This window comes from Melopsittacus undulatus, chromosome 13 (genome assembly GCF_012275295.1).
Source record: "Melopsittacus undulatus isolate bMelUnd1 chromosome 13, bMelUnd1.mat.Z, whole genome shotgun sequence".
Lineage (NCBI taxonomy): Eukaryota > Metazoa > Chordata > Aves > Psittaciformes > Psittaculidae > Melopsittacus > Melopsittacus undulatus.
Window position 1 is genome coordinate 5,209,078 of NC_047539.1, and position 26,694 is coordinate 5,235,771.

Here is a 26,694-nt window from a genome sequence, read left to right on the forward strand (position 1 = left end):
CAAATAATGGCAGCAATTCAAGAAATGACCGTGTCTCTGAGCTAAGAACACTAACATGCTTCTCAAACTTTAGAAATCAATCACTTGTTACTAAAGGGAGAGAAGGAAGGTAAGCTACATAGCTGTGATGAAAAACTAGCATGGTGCATTTGGTTGGCTGTGGAGTTATGGTCTTAACACAGTAAAAATACACACGAGGAGATAATTCTTGGCTTTGCCAATAAAATACTGTAATACGAGGCCTTACTTTGTAATGCAGTAGTAACACACTTCAAAACTGTTCTTATTGCAGAACACAGGATGGAGAGACTGCCTTGCAGCTAGCTATAAAAAACCAGCTCCCTCTTGTGGTTGATGCTATTTGTACCCGGGGAGCAGACATGTCTGTGCCAGATGAGAAAGGAAATCCTCCTTTATGGCTTGCCTTAGAGAATAACCTGGAAGATATTGCATCAACTCTGGTAAGACTGTCAGTTGACTTAATTTAGCCTCACTTTTGTGCATCTTGCTAGCAACAAAGGGCGCACCAGCAAAACCAAATGCAGTGCATGGAAAGAACAGAGTAGTTCTCCATCACTATCTAACTTCTAGGAGTTTTTCTTCACCAAAAGTTCCTTTTGCTTGTGAAATCTTTTATAAACACTAGTTTGCACAGCCAAATATCTTGCAGCCACTGTAATAAAAGTAAAGTAATTAAATAAAATTAATAATACTAAATTTATAATAATATAATTAAATTATCTATTCCCAATCCTGGAAGGAGTAAGGATCTACTAAAAATATTAGTCTGTACCATAGCAGATGTATAATGATCAGCTTCCAGAATAATATTGAACACTTGTATATGTGCTTTAGAGGATGTGCATGTTCTATTGCATCTTAAAGTTCCATTAAGAAGGCCTTTAAAGGCTTCTGCTTTTAAGACTATTTACTTTCAGGCATAGGTGATCCAGCAGGAGATCTAAGATGCAAGTAGACATCCTTATGTCTCCTTCATTAGGAAGGTACTTGAGAGCTTTGTCTCTGATATCCAGTTGTTGTCTGCTAGAGACAGCTATTTAAAGGCTGTGCTAATGACTTGAGAAATACTTCTTATACTGTACTTGGCCATTTGTGCTAGTATTGGGTAAGAATCCTTATGGAGTCAACACGGAATCTACTCATTTATAAACCTCGTAAATAGTTTGTAGAGGAGTGGAGCAAGTCTTATTGAAGTGCCACACTGCTTGAGTAAGTAGTTCTGTAGTAGAATACAAATACTAGAAATTCAGTACCTGAAAAAACTGTTTAGCTGAATAGGAAAGCAATTGAATGGGCCTTATCTGTCATAAGAATAGATAAGGCATCTCAGATTCTACCTTTGAGGGGTACTGTTCCAGAAACATCTGTCAAGGACTTCATAAAGTAGTAGGAGCCTGCTGGAGACATTAAATACCCTTCACTGCCTCATTGTGCTTCTCCTTCCAGGTTAGGCATGGCTGTGATTCAACCTGTTGGGGGTCAGGACCAAGTGGCTGCTTACAAACTCTTCTTCATAGAGCTATTGATGAAAACAGTGAACAGATAGCATGCTTTCTTATTCGCAGGTCAGCCCCTTCTAAAATACAAACCTTCTAATGTGCATGTGTATATTTTCCTGGAATAAATTAACTGAATGCTATTTTGAGCCAGTAACAGGTATGTGCTTCATTAGACTTTTGGTGGGTGGATGACACTTATGGAATTATGACTAATCTTAGATGCACTCTGTTATCTATATTACCATCATGCTCTTGATAACAAGAGTCAAGCTAAAACCAGGAACTTGTGCTTTTGTTGAATTTGTCAGCAGTTGCTGGATCAGATCTTGTAAATTTTTTTCTGACCCTTGCTGAGAACAGTTTAAATCTGGATCGAATGTAATAAACTGACTGTATTGTGTTTGTTTTAGTGGTTGTGATGTGAATAGTCCCAGAAAGCCAGGCCCTAATGGAGAAGGAGAAGAGGAAGCACATGATGGACAGACACCCTTACATTTGGCAGCCTGCTGGGGACTAGAAGAGGTGATCCAGTGCCTTTTGGAGTTTGGTGCCAATGTCAATGCTCAGGTATGTAGACAAATTATGCATAATTCCTTTGGAATTTTGTTCTTCACCTCTAATAGAGGAAAACCAAACTTTCCTCTGACCTATGTGTTTTCCTGTTCCTTTTTACCAGATCTAGTGTTTATCTGCCCATATGATGGGTTAATTCAAGAAGCTATACTGAAGGAAGACAATGATACAGGAAACTTCTTGCAGGATGAGCTTTCTGATATAGTGATTGGAATGAACTCTTCTGTCCCAAGTGTGAATTAAGGCAGAAGCAGGGCTGTATTTTGCTGCAGTTAATCATTAGAGCAGCTACAGTGTAAAACCTCTGAATACTCCACTTTGTTAGTATGTTTGGGAAGTGTCTGCTGTTACTGAGTGAACTGAGGTGATACATAATGAGCTGTGCTTCATCTTCGATTACACACTATCCTTAAACAAAAGCTTGAGAAATAGCAACAGAATAAATGAATGCAGAACACTTGTAGGTCCTGATGCTATTGAAAATGATATCAAAATGAATGACAGAACACACAGTCACAAAGCAGCCATGGCTGTAAACTGCTGCTTGAGACAGACAAGTGACTCAACACCTTACTTGAATTTGCTAACTTAAGTGTGAATGCTTATCTCTGCCCCCAAAATGTCTGCCCACATGGAACATGTTACTCTGAGCTACTCAAATGGCTGTATAACACAGGATTGAGGTCAACCAATTTGAGAAATGGATAACAATTTGCCTTGCTTATACTGTGGATTTGAGCTCCCACTGCAACTATTTGGTGTCCTATCCTAAAGCAGAACCAATCAGTTCCCTAAATCTGAAGTTGAGGAAAGGACTTGTATATTACTCAATCTCCACATAACAAACTTCTCGGTTTCCTTCTAGGATGCAGAAGGAAGAACTCCAATCCATGTTGCCATTAGCAACCAGCACAATGTTATCATTCAGCTTATGATTTCACATCCAGATATTAAGCTAAATGTCCGTGACAGGCAAGGAATGACCCCCTTTGCTTGTGCTATGACGTATAAAAACAACAAAGCAGCTGAAGCAATTTTGAAGAGGGAGCCAGGAGCTGCTGAACAGGTAAGCTGGGAGCTTTCAAAGCATGCTAGTGGAATTACTGCACTATTTTGTGGTAACAAGAGTTCCACAAGCAAATTCTGCTTTATCCTTTAGTGGCTTCACATGAAATGACATTTGCCAGATGCTAGTTTTCTGTAGCAGGATTTATTAGGGAACTGTAGGGGTGTATGTGCTATGTGTGAGCAAGAACATCAAGTGATAGTGTCTCATCAAACGTTATCTCCTCAGTACTAAATTGAGGAACAGGCATATGTGTATTTAAGGAGAAAGTTATAACCTTACTCTTGTGCTTAACTAGTTCAAAATGATTACTACCTAGCTCTCCTGAAGCAGTTCAAAATGGAAACCCTGACCTAAAATAATTCAATAATAGATCTCATGCTGAGCTATAAAAAAATCCAACTGTATCTTCAGGCTTCTGGTGTGACACTTCAGGCAGCTGTTCAGGACTTTCTTCCTATTCTGTGTAAGTTTAATTACTAGTAAAGTATTTGAGTGCTTAGTGAGCTCTTGTAATATATCTAAAGCAGGGTTACAAATACAGCCAGTCCCAAATACGCTTTAACTTCAGCTTCAAGGCAGAAATGAAAAACAACATGCACTTGGTATTAAAGTAAAAAAGGAATACACTGCATCATCGTGGCAGGATTGCATGCTGCTTCCCTCTCCAGTGTTCACTTCCAGGTTGACTCAAGTTTGCTTCATGTAACTGAGTTTTACCATTAACTGCTGCTCAGTACTTAACTCCAGCAGCTGTTAACTTTCTGTCTGTCATAATACTCTCCAGCATGTGGTCAGGAAATTACAGGGTTATAAAGTAGGAATAAGGTAGTGTGAAGCAGACCAAAGTGGGCAGTTTTAGCTGATAATTTAATATCACATCTATCAAGTCTCTAATATCAAGGAGTGGAAGGAACGAGACTACAGCTCACCTCAAGTCAAGAGAGTAAGTATCTTAGTGAAAAGAGGTCCTACTACGTAACGATTTACTGTTCTACAGTAGAATGGTTTTCATTTCATATGCCCTTTCTGCCACAGGTTGACAACAAAGGTCGGAATTTTCTACATGTAGCTGTTCAGAACTCAGACATTGAGAGTGTGCTGTTCCTCATAAGTGTACAGGCTAATGTAAACTCTCGGGTCCAGGATGCCTCCAAACTAACACCTCTCCACCTGGCTGTACAAGCTGGATCAGAGATCATTGTGCGTAATCTGGTATGTATCAGAGTCATTTTTCCTCACCTTAAAAATGCACATTCTGCCTTAATGTGTGTTCTGTAGGCTGGAGAAGTCAGCTGAAGGTGACGCCACTCTTCCTGAAACACTGCTTACTTGTGGAAAGTTCCATCAGTGTGTGCTGTTAGCTGAGCTGCATCAGTAACCTTCATATGAGCATGTTTGTCTTGCAGCAATCACTATGTAGTATGGCTCACTTCAGAGGAGGAGCCCTTACCTTGTGCTTTCTGCAGATTTGAACATGAACTCAAGCTGCAGCAGCTGAGTAACGATAGCATTTAGGTATGCTGAAGGCCTAGAAGTATCTGTACAGTGGAGTTGTGTGTGCTTCGTTCACAGAAATAAACTGTTGGCTAATAGCCCAGAAAACATCTTTGAACATATTCCTTCTTGCATCTCGACAGCTGCTTGCAGGTGCCCAGGTGAATGAACTGACTAAGCACCGGCAGACTGCTCTTCACTTAGCAGCCCAGCAGGATTTGCCCACAATTTGTTCAGTTCTTCTGGAGAATGGAGTAGACTTTGCAGCTGTAGATGAAAATGGAAATAATGGTAAACTCTTAAAGTTCTACGAGTAGTTGTAAACAGTTCAGTAGGTCTGTTCATGATGTTTCCTGGTGGTAGAAATTGCCCACTGAATGGGGTCACTTACCAAAGGTGAAAAGGGATGAAAGTCCAAGAAATCAAAGCTGGTGGAAGAAGTTTTGGAGAGGGAAGGTGGGGGAAGTAGAAGGGGAGTGCTTAATTTTATCAGACGGTGATTACTGCTGACATGAACTACTTCAGATACTTGAAGCTTCTCTTTTACTTTTCAGCTCTTCATCTGGCAGTGATGCACGGCCGGCTAAACAATATCCGAGTCCTGCTCACAGAGTGTAATGTAGATGCAGAAGCCTTTAATATCAGGTAATCAGTATAGTCTTAACAGACTAAAAGGACCACAATCTCGTTTAAAATATATGCTGGTATGACTAGATAAAAAAACCCCAAGTATTTGGCTTGGATTATAGCATTTCTGCACTGATGTTACAGTGAAGTGTGCAAAGTGTGCTGTGTGTAAATTGTGAGGAAATGATGTATACCAAGAAAAGGAAGCTAAAGGAGGTGGTTGTGTATGATGCACTAAACTACTTAAGTGTAGCCATGTTTAAGTCTGAACCAAACTTGAAGAGAGTGGATAAGTAATTGCAGTAGTAAACAGAACTTATGGATAACCAACTCTTTTCCCCAGAGGCCAGTCACCGATGCATATTTTGGGACAATATGGGAAAGATAATGCAGCAGCCATTTGTGACCTTTTCTTGGAATGCATGCCAGAATATCCTCTGGACAAACCTGATGCTGAAGGAAACACAGGTGGGTGAGATTCAGTGGCTGTTGATCTTGAAAGTCACTCAAGTTTTATTCATGGTATGTTGCTTTTAAAGCTGGAATGATTTGCAGTAATGTGTTAAATACAGCAAGATGTAAACACTGAGTGTAACACAAGACCTACTGCTCTGTTAGCAGGGAAGTGTCTGGCTTTTATTTTTCAGTGCTCCTGTTGGCTTACATGAAGGGAAATGCTAACTTGTGTCGTGCAATAGTGAGAGCTGGGGCTCGTCTTGGAGTTAATAATAATCAAGGAGTCAATATCTTTAACTACCAAGTTGCTACAAAACAGCTTCTCTTCAGATTGCTGGGTAGGTACTACTTGCTACAGTTGGAAAGGGGCTTTCAGCTTGTGCTTCTGAGATACTTTAGAGGAGGAAGGAACTCAGAATATTTGTCTTGGATGACAGTAATTCCAGAGGGGATGAACTTCTGCTACTTTAAATGGGGGGTAGAAAAAGTAATTTTTCTCATGATCAACTGAAGTTGCACAATGCAGACCTGTCAAATATTACTTTTTCTGAAAGGATAGACATAGAGACTCCTGGCTGGTGTCACAGCTAATGTAGCCCAAAACCTAGATTCTGCTTTTAAACTTGTGCTGTATAGTTGCGGGTAATGCAGTGTTGAAAGCAACTATATGTTGTCTACAACCAAGACTTGCAGCTACTACAGGAGTAGTTAAATGAATTATACTGGATTCATCCAAAAACTGTAAGAAGCCTACTTAACAATACAGGTGTCAGGGTGTCTAAGCCCCTTCACATTTTTGCCTCTGACAGATATGCTGACAAAAGAACCTCCCTGGTGTGATGGCTCCAACTGCTATGAATGCACTGCCAAATTTGGAGTCACAACAAGAAAGCATCACTGGTAAATTGACACATGTTGCTGTGCTTACAAGGAAATGTATTCCTCTTCCAAATGTAGCTAGGCTGGTTCCTTCTGGTGGTTTAGGAAACTACTGCTAATGTAGGTGTATCACCAGTAATCCAGCTGAAACATTCCATCCTGTTCTAGATCAGTTACTTGTAATCTGACTAAAGTAGTACCTTATTTGTTGGACATACGAAATTGAGAGAGCATCCCCTCAGTTCTAAACTTCTCCTCAGAGATGAGTTCAGGTGTGTCAGGATCCAGACTTGGTCAACAGTTTCTGTCTAAAGGATTGTACATGTACAATCAATCCTTTATATCTCTTAGTGAGGATTTCCAAGTTTCAGCATGCTTATTCCCAGTTTTCTTACCAAGTATCTAATGCAATAAGGATTCTCTTCAGGTGGAGAAGTGTCTGTGCTCAAGGGGCAAGCCTGGCACACAGCCTGCTGTTGTACATGAGAGCTCCACAAGCCCTGGGCTGTCTATGGAGTAGGGTGACTGGCTTAGTTATATTTGCATAACCAGCTGTATTTCAGTTGATGCATGCTCAACTAGTCCTCAGCTGCTAAGCAAGGTTTACAGCCCTTAGTGAGTTACCTGTCTCCCCAGAGGCCAGCTTAAACTATTGCTTAAGCAGAAAAGAGGGGTTGGGGCACTGTTACAGTAGTGGGGCTGACTATCTGAGAGATGAGAGGTCTGGGCACCTACTGCCACTTTAGGATGGGGGTGCTGTGTGTATTGTGGGAGTGATTGAAGATGCTGACATGAGTTGCTCTTGTGTAGACAGAAATTACATTTTCTTAACTAGTCTGATCTTCTATAGGCTGTGCTGGGTTAGACAGATGCTAAACTCAGATTTTTCTTTCTGGCCAATGTTCCAGAGAAACTACACATGCATCAGTTGAAGTAGTACTAGGTGAGTGACTAGTACAGAAGCAGTATGGGGTTTTAGCATTAGTATTTAATTATTAAATAAGAGATATAAAAAGATGTAAGAAAAAGACAGCATTTCAATTGCTATTGCACCTTTCTAGTGATACTGTCATTGCTAAAGAATATCAAACAGTAAAACCCTGGTGTTCTCTCTGAGTGAATTTACTTTTCTCCACTCCTCTATTAACAGCCGACACTGTGGACGCCTGCTCTGCCATAAGTGCTCAACAAAGGAGATTCCTATCATAAAATTTGATCTGAACAAGCCAGTTCGAGTTTGCAACATCTGCTTTGATGTCCTCACTCTGGGAGGAGTCTCCTAGTATGCTGTGGAAGTAAAGGGATTCCCAGTCAGTGCTCCTGACAGCAGCTCTGCTTACAAGCCCTCTGGATAGGGAAAAGGAGGCCTATACATGTCTTCTGCACTAGACTGAACTAATTAAGGACCCTGATACGATATATTCTGGTATAAATGACTTTGTATGACTGTAAATGTATTGGGCTGTGATAGACTTCACTAGGAATTTGAGTGGAACGTTGAAATTAAGTGACAAAAGAAGTTAGACCCTCTTCTAGTTGCAGTGGGGTATGGAAGCTCACATTGCTAGGCTGATGTTTGAATTGACATAAAACAGGTCTGTCCTTGACATGGTGCTTTGCACTGAGCAACTCTACTAAGTTCTGTGGCTTTTGGGCTGCTTAGTAGAGGTTGGCATTAAGTTTCAGGGTAACCAGGTATCTTTCTTTGCTTTGTCTTAAAGATAAATGTTCCCTTTCTCTAGAGAAGACTTCCTGTGAAGCTAGACTGAGCTGTTGCAACTGCTGTTCATTTCAAGAAACTCTTCAAAATGGGGTAGTTCCAAGTATAGCTCAAGAATTGTGGCCTTACAACAGAAAGCTTTACAACATCTGATGCAAAGCAGTCAGAATTGCAGATTCACAGCTTGATACCTCCTCAGTAAATGTCTCATTAGCTTTAGCATGTTCAGGAGAAGTGCAGCATTGTTTTAGCCAGTGAATCCTCTTGCTCATACCTGCCAGAACTGTTCAAGTCTTTGTTGCACTTTCATATTTACGTTGGTAGTCCTTCAGTTCGTGAAACTTGTGTAAATGCGCGTAACAGTGCTGCAAGGCCTAACTAAGCATATGCTAAATGGAGAAACACTAAAACTGGTTCAGTAGTGGAACTCCCAGTACAGCAATAAATGCTGAAGTGCATTATGAATCCCAGGAGGGAAAGTAGCACTTTCCTTTGGCTTGGAGACCCTGGTTAACTGCTGCAGGAGCCTCGGTAATGCTACCAGTGTAGAACGTGCTGCACCTCTAGACACTAAATATGGGTCCATTTTTAGCAGGGTTGCTGGTGAGTGGTGGTGTATTTGGAGGCTTCCTATTAGCATTAAGCCTCTGGCCTTGGAGGAAGGATGCTGAAGTGGTGGTGCAGTGCCAGGGATTTGGATTAAGCTGCAGTATTTCAATCCAGGCTCATTGTGCTCTCTTAAACACGATGAATCTAAAAATCCAACACCACCATACCTAGGAAACAGGAAAGTACTTTGCTGATAGACAAGGTTGTGATTTGGTGGGCAAAGGCTTCAGCCAGAAAAACGTGTACTTAAACAAAACTACATGCCATCTTAAGGCTGTTTTTATCCCAGTTTAGACTCAACTCGGCATTCCTCATCTCTGCTCCATGAACTGTGCATTTATTTGATGACTGTTATCTCCTCCAGTGTACGATATGGACAAGTTGGTGACACATTGCCCTATTTGGAATAGTGACTTACCAGTCTTAAGGAGTAAGATGTGATGATAAACCAGACTGCTGCTTTCATGGAAGACTTGCTTGAGGTTTTTCTTCAGACTTGTACAAGCAAAGGGTAGAGGAGGGTGTAATTGCTGACATTTGCACGATGAATTTCACATCAAGTCTCACTTGATCTGCACTTTGATCTTCCAATATGCATATATTATAACTGGAATCTCACTCTTGTAACACTAGAGAAGAATAATGGATGATAATAGAAATTTGCATCGCTGTTTTATGTCTGCTGCTGTCATGTTGCAACAGAATGCCCTGGGTGACACAACTGGTCTCTAACACTGTTACTGATACAAGTGGTGCATCTCTGGAATAACACTCTAGGGGCATGAGGTGGAAAATAATGGCGTCTGAAGCGCCGAACTGCAGGCTACAGTTTGGTTTTATAAGTGAAATAGATGATGGAAGACATTGAATTTCTAGTCTCTTGCTTTCTTATGTTTGAGTATCACTGGTTACAAGTCTCTAGATGGAAAGTGCATTTGGTGAGTCTTGACTACTGTATCTTGCGATCATGTGCTAACTTCCTCCTTGTTTGGGAGCTGCTGTGATGTGGAGTGCTAAGTGTATGCTTACAGTACTGAAAGACAGAGGTAGAGCCCAAGGATTTCATCTTCATTGGAAAGCTACACAACGTGCAATGCACGAACCATTTAAACATCACATTTTCAGTGACTCCCTGGTGGAAGGAGCAGGGGAACAGGGAGCTCAGTTCTAACAGAATAAGCAACCTTTTAAATGATGAAAAATGTAGATGTTGTGAAAATTCAGCTTAACTGAATGGCAGGTTTAAGGCTGGCTAGTTGTTCTTTTTGAAGTAGACTATTAATTGTAACTGCCTGAAACTAGGAGAGATCTGGGAAACAGCATCTAATGCTCCTTGTGTGCTGTTTGCAGCCAACACTACAAGTTTTCTTACTGAAATCTGAAAGAGAGTTAGTCATAAACTAACACACAGCCTGAAGTGTTCATTGAGTTTCAAGGAACTAAATTCAGCAAATTTGATCATGTTAAAGTGCCTTTGAGATAGTTTCCTTCCAGCAAACTTTAAATAGCTTTCTGCCAGTTAAAGGGAAAAAGCTGACACCTCGAATCAAAACCCAAGTTTGTTCTCATGTAGTTCAGCTGAAGAGGCTGAGCCCAGCACACAACTGGTGGGGCTCAGTCCTTCATGTGCTCTGCCTAGTATTGATCTGAATTCTGACCCTTGATGTTTTAGGGTTTTGCTGCCAGTGCTCTACTGCAGGGTACAAATGTGAACAGAGGCACTTGGTAATGCAGTAGTGGTCAACACATTTCTAACTCTGTAGAGAACTGCTCTTCCTTTTTGTACAGTTGTGACCAAACCCCCCTCCCTTCACCCCTGCTGCTTTTAAGTGGTATTAACTTAGGACACAAGTCTGCCAAGTGTTAAACAAGAGGGTGAATGGAAAACAAACTTGTGTCCCAGGAAGTCATGCTGTCAGACCAGGCTGTGGGCACTGCAGCAGAGCTGCACGGGAAGTCTGTGGTGGTTCATACTGTAGCTTTTTGTTCTGAGCCTGGATTCCTTTGGATTGCAGTCATCCAGCACTCTTACACAAGCACAAAACCTGGTCTGGCTTCAAGTGTAGTGTATCTGGAAAAGGTGTAGTCACTGTTTCACACCACTAAGTGGAGTGAGAATGCTGGTGTTGAAGGTACTAACACAGCAGAGCAAGCTGCTGGTAAAAGCTGACAGATGCCTTAATGACTCTCTGTCATTGGCTTGTACAACTTCTTGCATAGTGCTTCTAAATTAACCTGTAACAATATGGGATGCTGAAGCTGGATTTCCTTGTAGATCAAATATTAATAGGCAAGTCCTCTTTCTCCTGTAACCAGCAGCGTTGGTACTGCTCAACTGAAAAATCAAAGCTTGTACAAGTGACAAATAACTCTGACCATTCTAATACCCTCTGTGAAACAGAAAAGGGAGTCTTGGAACAATGGCGTTTTTATCTGCAATGTTTGTCTGAAGTCATTGTAAAAATGTATTTTTCCAATACGCATTCCTTCGTTGTGTAAAGATTCTACTTGTAATAAAATGCATAACTAGATCATGCATCGTGAGGTAGAAAACCTTGTTCAGAAAGTAGAGACAGCTGCCCCTCTGTGAGCTGTCCTCTACAAGGCACAAGGAAAACTAGGGCTGTGACACAACAGCGCATGACAACTTGTATTCCTTGTTTTGAGGTTATTCTAGGTACTCATTTCAATGTTGGGGAACTGCTACAACTGTTCTGGTTTATACCACCCAGTCATCTCCAATGCCTTATACTACTTACCTGTAATCATTCCTATGAAACAATCCTGACTTCCTACAGGCCAGAGCTGGCTCATGGAGTAAATCACTTCTCAGCTCAGATCCACTTCAGTGGATGAGTAACATAGTCTTGGTGTGCTCGGCTGCACACTATTGGGCAGCCTGGCCTCCTGGAAGAGATGGAACTGCTGCAGCTTTACTTCAGGATAAGGAAAGCTTCAGTGCAATAGTGGAACCCACCAAACCGTCTTGGTGAGATTGTGATGCATTAGTCTTTTATTAATAAAACTTATTAAAGTATGGGTGAATGGTGAGCTTTATTAGAGCACTGCCTCTGTGCACTTGACCCCTGTGTAACTGTCACTATTCTTTCCCACCCTTTTCTACCCTAGGAGTATGGGGCTGAGCTTTTGGAACACTTCAGGTCCCTGAGGGAGTCTCCATGTTTGCTTTAATAGACGATTTATCCCTAGTGCAAGCCAAACTCCCCCTGTATTGTTACCAAACACTACCAGGGAATAAGCTGTGAATCGGTTTCCAACCAACTGAAGTTAAAGCAGCACCATCCTGTCTTTCCTTCCTGCAGCAGCAGATTTGGTTTTGGTGTGGCGCTTAGCCATCCCTGCACCATTCCAGCACTATTTGCTGTAGCCTCATCTATAAACATCACTGGTGAGAAGTGTTGCTGCATGACCTACTGTTGCTGCCAGGAAGGGACTACCCCAAAGTAATGCTGCCAGGCCTCCTGTGAGTTCACCCAGTTGTGAACTAAGAACTCAGCTCTTCAGAGGGGGCAGCAGCTCAAAACTTAAGTTTATAAATGCCTTCTAGCCCTTTATACATAGGTGCCAGTTGCCTGAAGGAAAAGAACTGAACACAGATCAGCACATGTGTGCCACTGCTGGACTCTGTGTAAACTCCGTCTCCCAAGGCTGCAGCTACATCAGAAACTGATTATAACAGTAGATTCTTTGAAAACCAGGAACTGCTTCCCTGCAGCTGGTGATTTGCAGTGCCTAAGCCCTCTGCAGGTGCTTCCTTGTCCCTTTCAGCCCAACCCAGGAATGGTAATAACTTGCCCTGCTCTGTTGGGAGTCACTTATATCATTGAATTTTGCCAGCTGTGATAAAATCTGTACAGACTTTATGGAGCTGGGCTCTGCAAGGATACACCCAGCCTGGGGTTCAAGCCTGAAGGGCACATACCAGGTGGGAGGAGGTGCCATGGAAGCAGGAGGCAGATTACAGCAGGATGGTCATGCTGACACATTGCTTTTATTATCAGATATTGAGAAGTACCAGCTCCTCATCTGAGCAGTTTGAAGGTAGTGAATCACAGGAGCAGGAAGGTAAGGTTAAATATTAAACAAGGATCCTCATACGTGGCTCCCAATATCTTCTTTGCACAGTATCTAATACAAACACTAAATGAGGGAATACAGTTATGACTTTTGCCTTCTGTACTCCAAGCTTTTGATAAAGCTTGTGTGTAATCAAGCTGTACAGGTTCCCAGATACTACCTACCTTAATTACAGGAGCCATTATGTCTCCCTGCTACCTTTAAACTTTGGAGTAAATGGACTGGGAAGGAGTGTAAGCACTACAATGTAGCAGAGAGAGTTCAAATGACTGGTGGACTGTGTGTAAACGGGGGTCAGAGATGTTGCAGCAGTTCCTGTGCTCACAACCTTGCTGCCTTAAAACACAATACATTGCACAAACTCATCTGACTGCACAAGAAATCAGTTGCTAAGTATAATTCAGGCTTTGCATCTTACAGTTTGTTGCCAGATGTAAAAATACCATCAGAACGAAGCACTAAGAAAGTATCCCATTACTGATTGTTCAGCCGCTAATTCGGCTGAAGTGTTTCCTCCTCCTCTCAACTCCATCTCCACAAGTTAAGAGAGTCACAACGTGAGGTTGCTATTGCCCCTTCAGGCAGATGGAGAGGAACGCAGCTGGAGCTGCCCATACAAAGCTGGTTTCGCTGCAGGGCTCTCAACAGCGGCTCGAATCCAGCCCTGGGAGTCAGTCCTTCAGGACACACTGCTCCGCCAGCGGAGGGCAGCCGCTGTATTCCTGCAAGTGAGGGTTATCCAGGTCGCCTCTGTCGCGGTGCTCGCTGGAGTCCGGCTGCCCCCACGGGGGACCAGTTGTCCGCACACACACGCAGCGGCTGCCCTTGGATCCCGGCTGGAACAGCTTCCGAGGGACCCCGGTCCAGTCTCTGCTCACTCCCCCACTGAGAAGGGAAAAGTAAAATCACAATCCAACCCATGGAACAGAATCCCAAACTGGTTTGGGTGAAAAGACCTTAAAACTCATCCAGTTCCAACCCCTGCCACAGGCAGGGACCCCTTCCACTGGAGCAGCTGCTCCAAGCCCCTGTGTCCAACCTGGCCTTGAGCACTGCCAGGGATGGGGCAGCCACAGCTTCTCTGGGCACCCTGTACCAGCGCCTCAGCACCCTCACAGGGAAGAGCTTCTGCCTAAGAGCTCAGCTCAGTCTCCCCTTGGGCAGGTTAAAGCCATTCCCCCTAGGCCTGCCCCTAAAGGCTCTTGTAAAATGCTTCCAAGTGGAGTGAGAATCAGTAAATAAAAGCCTAGGATAATCTGGGAGAGTTAGAACTAAAGACAGGCCTACTGAGGCAGACTCTCAACATCTCAACTTTCTGGTCCATTTTATCAGCTGTGCCTCAAAAACCCATGGCCTGAACTTAGTTTCACAGTGCTGGTACATCTGCTCACCCTTCTGGGAGCAACCAACTGCTTCCTGTGTTTCTATTGCTGGAAAAGGAATCACAGCCTTACATAGCACAGCGTGTCTAATAGCAAAAATGCCTTTTTTGGTGTAGCTAATTGCTCACAGATCACCACACGCCACCTTCTGTGCCTTGACTAAGCACAAAGATTCCAAGAACTAGGCCAGAAAGAAAAAAACCAAGTCTCAAGTACTTCCACAACTACTTCAGTGTCTTTATTAGCCAAATCCTGCCTGATCCCCTAACTACTGCCCCTTTTATGCCTGTAAACCTTTACACAAGTGACTGCCACACAACATGCAGTCCCAAGGCTGCACCCAAGCTCATTCACACGTAGCAGCAGTGCTACTGGTGGACTGAAACAAAGCCTAAGCATTTTGCAGTGTGGTCTGTGGAATGATTTTGTCTTCAACCAGAACAGCCCCTAAACAGAGAGGTCTACTGCTAAACAGGCCAAGCAGGAAATGACTATTCAAAGCTCAAGCTCATTTTTATGTGGTTGTAAGTGAAAACTGTTGTGGCAGTACCCTGTGAGACACACAGTGGAACTGTCTGAAAAGCAGGAGCTAATCCTTGCATTCCCTGTCTGAATGCAGCAGATGGTAATAGTGGGATTTCCGTCCTGTTTTCCCGAGAACAGGATTGCATGAACATGTGGCAAATTCTGATTTGGATTCCAGTGTGACAGCAGAGTTTTTGCCTCAGAAATAAAATCCCTAAGTGTACTGAGTGGGATGAGACAACATTTGCCTTTTACCTACAAAGTGAGACGAGGTTCCCTGCACTGCCTCATGCTGGAAAAACCCAACTGCAGCTCCGTGCAGCCCCAGACTGGGTGGAGGCTGACAGCAGTTGTTGGACTGGGCAGGGACTCTGATTCATGCAGCAGGAGTGGCACAGCAGAGAAGGGCTTGTACAGCACCAGTGCGGCAGCAGGGCCAGGGCAGGGATTGTGCTCCCACACTGGGCACTGGTGAGGCTGCACCTCAAATCCTGTGCTCAGTTCTGGGCCCTTCACTACAAGAGAGACCTTGAGGGGCTGGATGGGGCCAGAGAAGGGCAATGGAGCTGGTGCAGGGCCTGGAGCACAAGAGAGATGGGGAATGGCTGAGGGAGCTGGGGGGTTCAGACGGGGAAGAGAAGGCTCAGGGGGACCTGATGGCTCCCTCCAAGTGCCTGCAGGAGGATGGAGCCAGGAGGGGCTGGGCTCTGCTCCCAAGGAACAAGGGATGGGACAAGAGGAAATGGCCTCAAGCTGCACCAGGGCAGGTTTAGATGGAGCTGAGGAACAATTCCTTCACGGGGAGGGTTGTCAAGCATTGGAACAGGCTGCCCAGGGAAGTGGTGAAGTCAGATGTGTGTCACTTGGAGACATGGTTTAGTGGTGGCCTCAGCAGTGCCAGGTTAAGGCCTGTAATGGATAATCATAAAGGTCTTCTCCAGCCTGAGCGATTCCATGCATGCAGGCAGAGCAAGGGACCATGCCAGGCATATTCCTCTGCACATTAGGACCAACATATGCCCTTCTGTGAAGATGTCAGCAGATCACACCTACAGAGTGAGCCAGGACATCTTCCTATGCCACTCGTACGAGGCGAGGCAATGACAAAGCTCGGGGCATCCAAAGAAAGGTTGGAAACACTCTGCTCCAGAGGGCCCAAGCGTGACAGCAGGAGGCAGGATGTTACCTCTGTTTGGAGCACCAGAACCGGCTGCCCGCAGCTGAGCTCCATTCCGAGTTGCAGGGTGGAAACTGCTGCTTCCTCTGCTCGCTTTCTGCTTGGGACTTCAGAGCTTCCTCAATGGCAGCCTCAGCCTGCCTTAAAGCTTCTGTTGGTGCCCCGTATTCATCATAGAACCTGCCCACCAGCTTCCCTGGCAGAGAAGAGCAACGAAGACCACAGTGTTTCCAGGCAAGGAAAATGAACGGGGTTTAAGTTTGTTATTTAAAGACAAAACAAGGCGGATCTTGGCCACAGCCCGGTATTAAAACCGAGTTTTACATCCCTTCTATCCTTGGAGGCTCCCAGACTCCCATCCCCGTGCTGCGGTCACCCCGACGGACCCACTTACCGACGGGCTCGTAGTGCTCGCTGTAGAAGGCCAGCCAGCTCCGGATGGCCAGCAGCTGGCCTGCTGACAGCGCTGACACATCATCCACCAGCCCCGCTGCCGTGAAGTCGCCGGTGGCGAATGCTCTGGTGGCATCTCTCCCTGTGGGGCAGGCAGCGGGACACGGGCAGGAGGTGAACCCCAAACCCTGGTCCCAGAGCCCTCCCCTGCCCCTCCAGAGCTACCTGCGAAGCCGCTGTAGGCACCTCCGGGGCCGTAGTGCCTGCGGCCGCGCTCCACGTCGAAGACACGGCCCAACACGGCGAGGTATAGGCCGGGCTCGCCCGGAGCCCCCCGGTATCGGCCCAGCTCTGCGCTGCTCAGCAGCCGGGGCCGGGGATCGAACCCGCGGCCTAGCAGACAGGCGGCCCCCAGGCACAGCAGCGCCGCCACCGCCGCCGCGCCCCGCCGCATGGGGCCGCGCCACGACCGCGCCCGGCCCTTTCACGACGTTTTCCTCGCCGCACGGCAGTGTGGCCAGCACCGGTCAGTCGGGTGGACACGGTCCCTCTGGCGGCTTTCGCTTTACGGCGAGTGTCGCGCGGTGCGGCCGCACCGTGCCTTTCCGGGGCGGGGCTTTGCGACGCCGGGTGTCGCTTGGCGGCAGTGTGGCGCGGCCGCCGCCGGCCGGAGCTGACAGGTGCGGTGGGCCGGGAAGCTGCTGACTAAGCCGGGCAGGGCCGGGCGGAGCCGCAGGATAAGTGTCTGTGCCGAGCGCCGGGACCCAACTCCGGCGCTTCCGAAGGGCTCATGGGGACGGCAGCGAGTCACAGCAGCGAGGACGAGGAGGAGGGGGCCGCCGAGGAAGGCATGGAGGGGGCGGCCACCGCGCCTCAGCCCGGCGCTCCCTTCCCTTCTGGCACCGCCGCCAGACCGGCGCCGCCGCTGCCTCCGGCTGAGGTGCTGCTGGACCAGGCCCGGTTGCGGGAGGCCACGGCGCGGCTGAGGGAAGCGGTGCTGCCCGAGTCGCTGGTGTCGCGGCACCACAGCATTCTGGTCCGCTGGCTGGAGGAGCGCCTCAGCCGCGGCGACGAGGCCGTCAGCCTGGAGCAGTTCTGTGAGATGATGGAGAGCGTCTCCCGGCTGGCCGCCGGCTCCCGAGGCGAGAGCGAGGAGGTGAGGCGGCAGCTGGAGGGCCCAGGCCCGGCTTGGGCCGGGGTGGGGTGGGGTGGGGGTAGCTCCTGCCGGTGCCCGGTGAAACGGGAGCGGAGGGAGGCGGTGGGAACCCTGAGGGTGCTGCCGGGGGTGGATCTCACCGAGCCGGAGGTGCCCAGGGGGCCATGGGGACCCGGGTCACCCCTTCAGGTAACCGGGGCAAGGCCGGAGCAGGGAGTTCTGCTGCGAGGCCAGACAGGCGGCTGCTGGTGCCGATAGACAGGCAGTCAGCTTGTAGATAGCTTTTTTATAAAGTAATTAATTATGCCTGGTTTTCGAGATTATACTCAGTAACTGCTTCTGAATAGAATGGTATTTTGCTACCACCTACTGCTGTTATTGCCAGCAGCAATAGCAGCTGTGGGTAGCACAGGTAGGAAATTCAGCACAAGTAATTCCTTTGAAATGGTATCAGCAAGGCAGAGTTTACCAGACTTAATTTTCTTGTTGCAGTTTGAAACCAGCAGTGAAAATGTCAAGTATCTCATTGGTATCCTACTGCTTACTGTAAACTAAGAGGTTTGGAAAACTTGTTAGGAAGTAGGGTAACAGAGTTCCCCCTCCACAGAGAGAAGGTCTCAGCGTAAAGTTTTAATGATAGAAGAGAGCACTGTTTCCTTTCTTGTGTCAAACGGGATGTGGATAAATTAACGTTTGGAACGTTTAGCTTTACTCCCTAGCTAGCACTGAAAATGCAGTCAAATACCCTGCTGGGAATTTCACACTCAGCTGAGAAAGTGGTTGTGCCCGAATTTGTTACTGCATGCAGTTCCTGAGGCTCACCAGTGCTTTCCTTCTGCCTTTGTATTGCTACTGAGTAGTAGAATAACTTGGTAAACTGTTAAATCACGTATATGCTCCTTGAAACTGGTGCTGTTGTATTAAAAAAGGCTACTGGAACCTGGGAAGAGATTGATTTGGTCGTACAGATAAGTATGTTTATAGCAGGTTGCTTCAAGTAGCTTGCTAAAATGCTGCTGTCTCCATTTCCAGTTGCTTTACAAGAACCAATAAAGAACACTTCATTTCTAAGGACATGTCCTGGGTTCAGCAGTAGCAGTCAATTTTTCTCCTTCTTGGTAGCTGGTGCAGCGCTGTGTCTTGACTTGTGGCCTGGGAACGATGCTGATAGCACCTATGTTTGTAGTTACTGCTCAAATGTTTACTCTGGCCAAGGGCTTTATGAGCCTCATGCTCTGCAGGGAGGAGGGGAGGCTGGGAGGAAGCAGAGACAGGACATCTGATCCAAACTAGCCAAAGAGGTATTCCATACCATAGCATGTCATGCCCAGGATGTAACCGAGAGTTACCCAGAAGGACTGGGGCTCTGGGGGTTGGAGTAGGTACCGGTTGGTGCTTGGTTGGGCAGGGTGGGGTGAGTTATCGGGTGGTGAGGTGTTGTATTCTCTTCACTTGTTATTTCCTTTATCATTGTTATTATTATTGGTGGTAGCAGTAGTGATTTGTGTTATACCTTAGCTATTAAACTGTTCTTATCTCAACCTGTGAGAGCTACATTCTTTGGATTCTCCCTCCCAACTCTCCAGGAGTTGGGGGAGCAAGGGTGGGGAAGTGAGTGCACGAGCTGTGTGGCTGGGTTTAAACCACGACAGGACAGTAAGAGGGAAATCAGTATGTAAGGATTCTTTCATTTAGTTACAAACAACTGAGCTTTGCAGGCTGAAGGCATATTTTGAGGTTTGAACAATACAGTTGTTTTGGTTTTCTTGCTCTTGGGGGGGGGAACCTTATCAATGGATTTATCATGGAACAGATAGAAGGTCTCATCTAGTCTATCCTGCAAAGCTGAGATGGTGGAGTTGTGTGGAAACCCTTGATGTCATTGTTTCTGTGACTGGCACCAGCCCACAGGCTATAGTATTTTAGAATTCCAGGATGTATTTTACACTGATGAGAAGCTAGTTTGTGGCTGGCAGGTCAATAGGTTTCCCTTTTTAATGTCTGTAGAATCCTGTCTGGCATAGACTAAGGTTTGATCTGTCCATTAAGTTTTTCTGCTGTCAGTGTGGGGCTTGTGAATACATACTTTGAATGCATTGTGGGCAAATTGAACCTCTGTTGAAATGTAAAATCTTCTAGAGAAGTTAGATCTCTGAATAATTTTTTTATTCATTTGTGTTTCAGCAGCTAGCATGTAGTGTATCCAAGTTTCACTTGAAGCCTTAATGCTGGAGTTCTGCTGAGAGCAAAGGGTGAAATGAAGAGTTTTCCTAAGAGTTTAAAATAACAAAATTCTGCATGAAGATGCAAAGAAAAGCATAGATGGTGTAATGTCTCCTTACATGAAAGTATAAGAAATTGGTTTAAAGTAACTGTGGGCTAATCCAACCTTGCCATCCGATGTGTTTGTTTTCGCTAGTAAGGTCACAAAACTTGCTAGTTCACCTCATGTTTTAGTAATTGCACAGTTCCACCTCAGATATGAGGAGAACAAGATGTAATGGCAAGAATGAGGTGGTAAAAAACTGTGCATTGAAGTGTTCTGGCAACTGAGTTCTATTAGTTTAAAATGAATTCCCTCTGGATTGTTGTCCTCAGGCAAAGGTCTTTGTTTTTTGTTTCATTGTCTACCTGATGCCCAGCACCAGTCTGCTTTGCTACTAAGAGTAATATATAGTTGATTGCTGCTAGCATGGTTCCACTGTATGTTTAATAGAGTTTGTACAATTCTGAGCTGAAATTCAGCTCTGTGCTGCAGAAGTGCCATTGGAACTTTAGTCAGCTGAAATAAGGCATTGTGATTCTGTTGTCTTCTGAGGACTTTGCTCTCATTTAGGTGGTGTAATTATGTCATGGTTAATTGGCAGGTTATTTTGATCCAATCATTTCAGATCACTTCTCTCCAGGATAGTACTTTTAATGGTACATCAAGTTTGAAAGCAGCTAGCAAACCAAGAGACTTGAGCATAAGCTTTCTCCAGAGCAACAGTGACTTCTTGACTGTCAGGCATGTGTGAGATGATCTGTTCTTAGAGGCCAAATGCACTCAGCTATGTAGCTGAACTTGAAATACCAAGTTCAGGGCTAGGAAACTGAAGCCTTGCTTGTGAAGAGATTAGCAATTGAACAGAAGATGTTTCAGAATTAAATGTGATTGTGAAAATATAGCTAGGGTTTTTAGTAGTATTGTGTCACAGGACTGTGACTCCTTTGAAGTGGCTGGTTAAAAGCATTATGTTTATGAGCTTGGTTCTGCTTTACAGGCTTAGCTGAATAAAGGTACCTTGTACTTCTGCTCGTACAAAGACATGAAATGCAAAGCTGTGTGAGTTACTTGTTATACATGCACAACATAGCTCTTTATGTTAAACATTTCTATCAAAGTCAAAGATAATAAAGTTCCCCTGAATAAAAAAAAAAAAAGAACCTTTTCTAACTCTTTTCATTGTTTTCACAAATACTTTGACAAACGATGTTAAACTGGTGTTCTGTGTAGGACAGTGCATGGAAGGAAATGCGTGTTTTAAAGACTCTGGTTCTAAGGATGCTTTCTTAACTGGAAAAAATATGTGAAACCTGGAAGAATTGGAGTAGCTGCAGCATGAGATGGGTGCAGCAGTAGTGAGCAATGCCTGATATGGCTTTTAGAACTAACTCAGCCTTTAATGAAAGAGCTTTTTAGTGCTCTTTTGTGAGCACCTTCTTTGTAGTCTCAGATGTTGGTGGATGGATGCTGCTGATTCGCTGGTACAGATGATGTGCTGTCTCCACCTAAGCATAACTACAGTTGACTTTTATAGGAAGGCAGTGCAACTGCCTTAAAACTTGCTGAAGACTGTAGTTTTCCAGCCAAGCTGTTCCCTCTTGTCATTAATTCAATACTATGGAAAATGGGTTATTTTGATTATTATTTCATGCTGTTATAATGTTATATGGCTTCTATGAAATACCCTGAATTTCTGCTTGAAGCAAATATGCTGAAATACATTTTCTTTTAATTTTCCTCTTCAGGCCTTTGCACAATTTGATGCTGAAGGAGATGGCACTGTAGATGTGGAGAATATGCTGGAGGCTCTCAAGAATTCTAGTGGAGCTAATCTTCATGGGGAGCTTAGCCATGTAATCCGGCAACTGCAAGCTTGTTCCCTAGTTCCAGGTATGAGAACAGTGACCAAACAGATGGTTTCCCAAGTCTTGCCCTGTGTAAGGGATGTTGCTTCAATAAATTGCTTTAATAATGTTCTTGTCCTAATCTTTTCAAAACCATACTCCAGGTCATTCTCGCTTCTCTAGTATCAAACAAGTGAAGTTGCTGTAACTTAAAAATTTCACACAGTTACATCTAGCTAACTTACTTTCATAAATAACCAATATTTTCCTGTCTGTGTGACTGAGGATTTTCTTATCATTGTCTGTTTTACCTCACAGACAGGAAACAGTTCTATACAAAATGTTGTCGAGTGTCTAGCTAGTGCAGTCTTATACTTGGAGGAATAAGTCCTCTTCTGAGTCTGTTTCAGGTGATGAGTCATGGACTTTATTATTAATATATTGTTATTTGAAATCCTTCTGAAACATAATTCGTGTTTTATGGTGTGTAGTTTGGAAAGTGTCAGTTCCCAGAGTTTGATTTCTGGGATAAGTATCAGTTACTGGCTTTTCTTCCAAGCTTTTGATGGTAAGTGGCTAAAGAGGATTTGCCTTAGAGGATCACACAAGAGGTGCTAGAACTGGCTACAGATAAGTCAGAAGACAGTACTCATGGAGTACTGTTTTGTGCATCTAAATGTACTATGATCCAGATAATTGCTGTTAAGGAAATGAAATTTCTTACAAACTTGGTGGAAAACATTAGGCACCTGCTTGGGAATAATTCCCAGTGTCAGAGGAAGGTGTTTAGTGTAGCTCAAGCTGGGTGATGCGAATATATCATGTTGTTAGCCAAGCAGCAGCTGTTTCATTTAGATATTGAAGGCAAGGGTTTGAGACTTTAAGGACAGCAAAATAAGTATAAAACCTAAGATTTTTGGTAATTGTTTTGAACACCTTCAGGCATTTCAGGTAACTGGCAAAAATGTTTGCCTGCACCTCTTGCAGTCCTGCTGTAAAGGTTGCAGACTTTAGCTACTTCCTGTGGTAGAAATGTAGTTCCAGTGTTGGCTCCCATGCTTAATTTGGATTTCCCTAGTAGTAAGATTGGGGGGTGGGGGTGGAAATGATGACTTGGTCAAGTCAGATGTTGCAACACAGCTGGAAATTATCTCTCTTTCTAGGTTTTATTGATATATTTTCTGAATCGAAAGAGCGTCTTGGTCTTCATGCCTCAATGATCCTGAGGTTCTTGCACCGGAATCGCATTTCTAATACTGCCATCCCTTACCCAGTCCTGGACTACTTTAACAATATCTGCACTATGAGGTCTTCTGTGCTGAAGGATTCTTTAGATCGACTTCTCCTGAAAGAGAGGGGTATGTAAATCTTTTTTTTTCAGTGTGTAACCATAGGTTGAAGAAGAGATTACAGATAAAACAGAAAGCTTTCTTTACTGTTGAAGTTTTACCAGGCATGATTTTTTTATAGAGTTGATGTGCATGCTTCTGTGGGTGTTTTTGTTGTTCTTTTGAGGCACATAAATTGATTTCCAAACTACCTCTCAATCTGCTTAACACACTAGGATGTTTTTCATCTTTCTCCTGACCTGTTTCAGAATGATTATTATTGTGATATTCTCTATTCAGTCCAACATCTCTGCTAGTTGCTAGAAACTAAATGAGATGAATATTTTCTGAAACTGTTCAGTGTTAAAAGTAATGTATTGTTTTGGGGTGGAGGTAGTGCATTTTTTACTGTATTTCAGACAGGACTCTCCTGGTGGTCTCCCTATGGGGGTGGCTCCTTCTCTTTACAGCTTGACTTGATATTTTCAGATCTCTGCATTTCTGTTGAAATAGATCAAGTTACTTGGGAAGCAGTCTGCTTTATCCCTTCCCTAGAATAGCTGAACTGAGATTTCCTCCATCATATTTTACTTTTTCCTCTAATTTGTTTGTATTTTTGCATATTAATCAAGCTCTTACAAGGCCAGTAATGAAAGAAGGTGCTAAAGGCTAGTGAACTCCAGGCAAAGTAGGTGTTTTCGTACTGGTTAAGATGATTGTAATATCATGTGTAATTAAACTTTGCTGTCTTCTACTTTCTGCCAGAAACAGTTCTTTGGGATCTGTGTACTGTACCAACAATTTAACTTGTATGTCTTAGTTATTATAAAGATATAATAATGCTTAAAACAAGCTAAAGAAGACTCTTATGAGGGATTTATATTCTTTGCAGAATACCCCAGTGATTTAAATGGCAATCAGGAGGCAGACAAACTGAAGTCTGTCACAAAGTGCTACACTCACATAGAAACCTCATCCAATTCTGCTGATATTGACAAGATGACAAATGGAGAAACAACGTCCTTCTGGCAGTCAGATGGGAGTGCTCGCTCCCATTGGATACGGTGAGCAACACGCCAGTATGTACCTGAGTTTTGGGGCTGTTAGTCCTTAGAAATACAGCTGGTGGAGCATTGTGGGTTGACCAAAACCACTCTGTCACTCCCCTCTGCAGCTGGACAGGGTAGAGAAGACACAGTTAAAGGCTTATGCATTGAGGTAAGGGCAGGGAGAGAACACTTGCCAACTGCTGTTACGTGCAAAACAGACTCAACTTGGGGAAATGAGTTAAATTTTGTTACCAAGCAAATCAGAGTAGAATAATGAAAAATAAAATCAAATTTTAAAACCCCTTCCCCACCCCTCCCTTGTTCCTGGGCTCAACTTCACTCCTGAATTCTCCACCTCCTCTCCCCAGTGGTGCAGGGGGATGGGGAATGGGGTTGTGGTCAGTTCATCACACACTGCTTCTGCTGCTCCTTCCTCAGGGGAGGACTCCTCATACTCTTGCCCTGCACCAGTGTGGGGTCCCCCCTGTGGGAGACAGTCCTCCACCAACTTCTCCAACGTGAGTCCTACTCACAAGCTGCAGTTCTTCGTGACTTGCTCCAGTGTGGGTGCTGTGCTTTAAACCCAGCCAGTAACTCAGCACCATGCAGTTGCTCCTGCCCTGGCTCCCAGTGGGATGGGGAGGAGAGTTGAAAGAATGTAAATCCCATGGGTTGAGATAAGAAACAGTCCAGTTAATGATAAGGGAAATAACAAGGGGAGATATTACACAATTAGAAAGGGAAAGGAGAAGAAACAACAATAAACACAAGTGGGCCTTTTGGGTAACTCCCCCCAGTTTCTATACTGGGTGTCATGTGCTATGGTATGGAATACCCCTTTGGCTAGTTTGGGTCAGGTGTCCTGTCTCTGCTTCCTCCTGGCTTCCCATCCACCTCATCACTGGCAGAGCAGGAGAGACTGAAATGTCCTTTATCAGGATAAATGCTACTGAGCAACAACTAAAACATTGGGGTGTTATCAGCATTGTTCTCAGACTAAAGCTGAAACACAGCACTGCACCAGCTACTGAGAAGGAGAAAAATAACTGTTACAGCTGAACCCAGGACGGTGGGGTCCTTCTCCTAGGGTGCAGTCCTTCAGGAACAGGTGGCTCCAGCATGGGACCCCCCCCATGGGGCTACAGGTCCTGCTAGCAAACCTGCTCCAGCATGGTCTTATCTCACCATGATGCCACAGGTCCTGACAGGAGCCTGCTCCAGTGCAGGATTCCCACAGGGTCACAGCTTCCTTTGGGCATCCTCCTGCTCTGGTGTGGGGTCCTCTGCAGGCTACAGGTGGATATCTGCTCCACTGCAGGCCTCCATGGGCTGCAGGGGGTATTGGCTCCATCAGGAACCTCTGTGGGCTGCAGGGGGACAGCCCTGGTTCACCAAGAAATGAATTCTCAGTTGAAAACCGTACAATAGAAAATTCCACAGTCTCACTCTCAGAGGTGACTGTCTTTTAAGTCAGTTAAAATTTTCTAACTCATCCAGCCTGAAACACTTGTGAAGCACTAGATAATTTCCTTTGGATTTATCTGTGTTTGTACAAGTGGAAACTGAGTGAAGCTTAGCTAAAAGTGAAGTGTTTGACCCTACCTTCTCTTTGAAAGAACTGTTTTTGCTTTGCAGTTTGAAGATGAAACCAGATGTTGTCCTGAGGCATCTGTCCATTGCAGTGGCAGCTAATGACCAGAGTTACATGCCACAGCAAGTGACAGTGGCGGTGGGAAGGAATGCCAGCAGCCTTCAGGAGATCCGAGATGTTCACATTCCAAGCAATATCACTGGCTACGTAACACTCTTGGAAAACGCTAACATTAGTCAGATGTGTGAGTCAATAAGGATACTGTTGGTATATTGTTTTGGTGCTTTTTTGGAGGTGAAATTTGGGTAGAGCATAGAATGATGTGTTGAAATCATTAGAGTAGGAACTTTAAATCACACCCTTGGGTCAGAGAAATTGTTTTATTGATAGTTTAATCTCTAGCCTTTAGGAGAGTCTTCTGAGTCTTATGGCATCTGTCTAACTTGGGCTAAGCGTTGAATTGCTGAATGACTAAAGATGCAGTTTTAGCCTCTCAGTTTGAAGACACTGGGCAACTTAAAAATATCTTTGCTTGCAGAGTGGGAACATATGTTGGGTGATCATATCTAGCAAAAAATCTGCTTCTGAGCAATTGTTTTCTTGGTAGCAGAACTCTGAAGCTGGTCAGATGATTTATGTAAAACAGGATTTATGCTAAGGGTTTTTAAGCAGTGTTTTTTTAAAGTCTGGTAGATCTGTGGGTGCTCTATTGGAATCAATCAAGGGAAGTTGCTCCTTCCTAAGATCATGGAATCTCAGACTGATTTGGGTTGGAAGGGACCTCAAAGCTCATCTAGTTCCAGCCCCCTGCCACAAGCAGCAACACCTTCCACTAGAGCACATTGCTGCAAGCCCTCTCCAACCTGGCCCTGAACAATGCCAGGGATGGAGCACCCATAGTTTCTCTGAGCACCCTGTGCCAGGGCCTCACCCTCATA

General features: G+C 44.6%; 3 protein-coding genes across 3 annotated transcripts in view; 2 read left to right on the plus strand and 1 right to left on the minus strand.

The window, feature by feature from the left end:
* Positions 1–11,984, plus strand: part of ANKFY1 (ankyrin repeat and FYVE domain containing 1) — a 30,154-nt gene extending 18,170 nt beyond the window's left edge. The window contains exons 15-25 of the mRNA XM_034068718.1: positions 293–461; positions 1,468–1,586; positions 1,931–2,087; positions 2,959–3,159; positions 4,198–4,374; positions 4,800–4,947; positions 5,211–5,301; positions 5,627–5,751; positions 5,931–6,077; positions 6,549–6,639; positions 7,769–11,984. Coding sequence (XP_033924609.1) covers positions 293–461; positions 1,468–1,586; positions 1,931–2,087; positions 2,959–3,159; positions 4,198–4,374; positions 4,800–4,947; positions 5,211–5,301; positions 5,627–5,751; positions 5,931–6,077; positions 6,549–6,639; positions 7,769–7,901 — 1,558 coding nt within the window. The 3' untranslated portion in view covers positions 7,902–11,984. The remainder of the gene's footprint in view (positions 1–292; positions 462–1,467; positions 1,587–1,930; positions 2,088–2,958; positions 3,160–4,197; positions 4,375–4,799; positions 4,948–5,210; positions 5,302–5,626; positions 5,752–5,930; positions 6,078–6,548; positions 6,640–7,768) is intronic.
* Positions 11,985–12,940: 956 nt separating this feature from the next.
* Positions 12,941–17,014, minus strand: CYB5D2 (cytochrome b5 domain containing 2). Its single transcript, XM_034068719.1, has 4 exons — positions 16,748–17,014; positions 16,524–16,664; positions 16,139–16,325; positions 12,941–13,930 (listed from the first exon to the last, which is right to left on the minus strand). The coding sequence occupies exons 1-4, from the start codon at positions 16,974–16,976 to the stop codon at positions 13,717–13,719; spliced, it is 771 nt and encodes a 256-aa protein (XP_033924610.1). The 5' UTR covers positions 16,977–17,014; the 3' UTR covers positions 12,941–13,716.
* Positions 17,015–17,312: 298 nt separating this feature from the next.
* Positions 17,313–26,694, plus strand: part of ZZEF1 (zinc finger ZZ-type and EF-hand domain containing 1) — a 59,599-nt gene continuing 50,217 nt past the window's right edge. The window contains exons 1-5 of the mRNA XM_034068821.1: positions 17,313–17,678; positions 21,690–21,834; positions 22,952–23,146; positions 24,009–24,180; positions 25,801–26,000. Of these exons, the coding sequence (XP_033924712.1) occupies positions 17,313–17,678; positions 21,690–21,834; positions 22,952–23,146; positions 24,009–24,180; positions 25,801–26,000 (1,078 nt within the window). The remainder of the gene's footprint in view (positions 17,679–21,689; positions 21,835–22,951; positions 23,147–24,008; positions 24,181–25,800; positions 26,001–26,694) is intronic.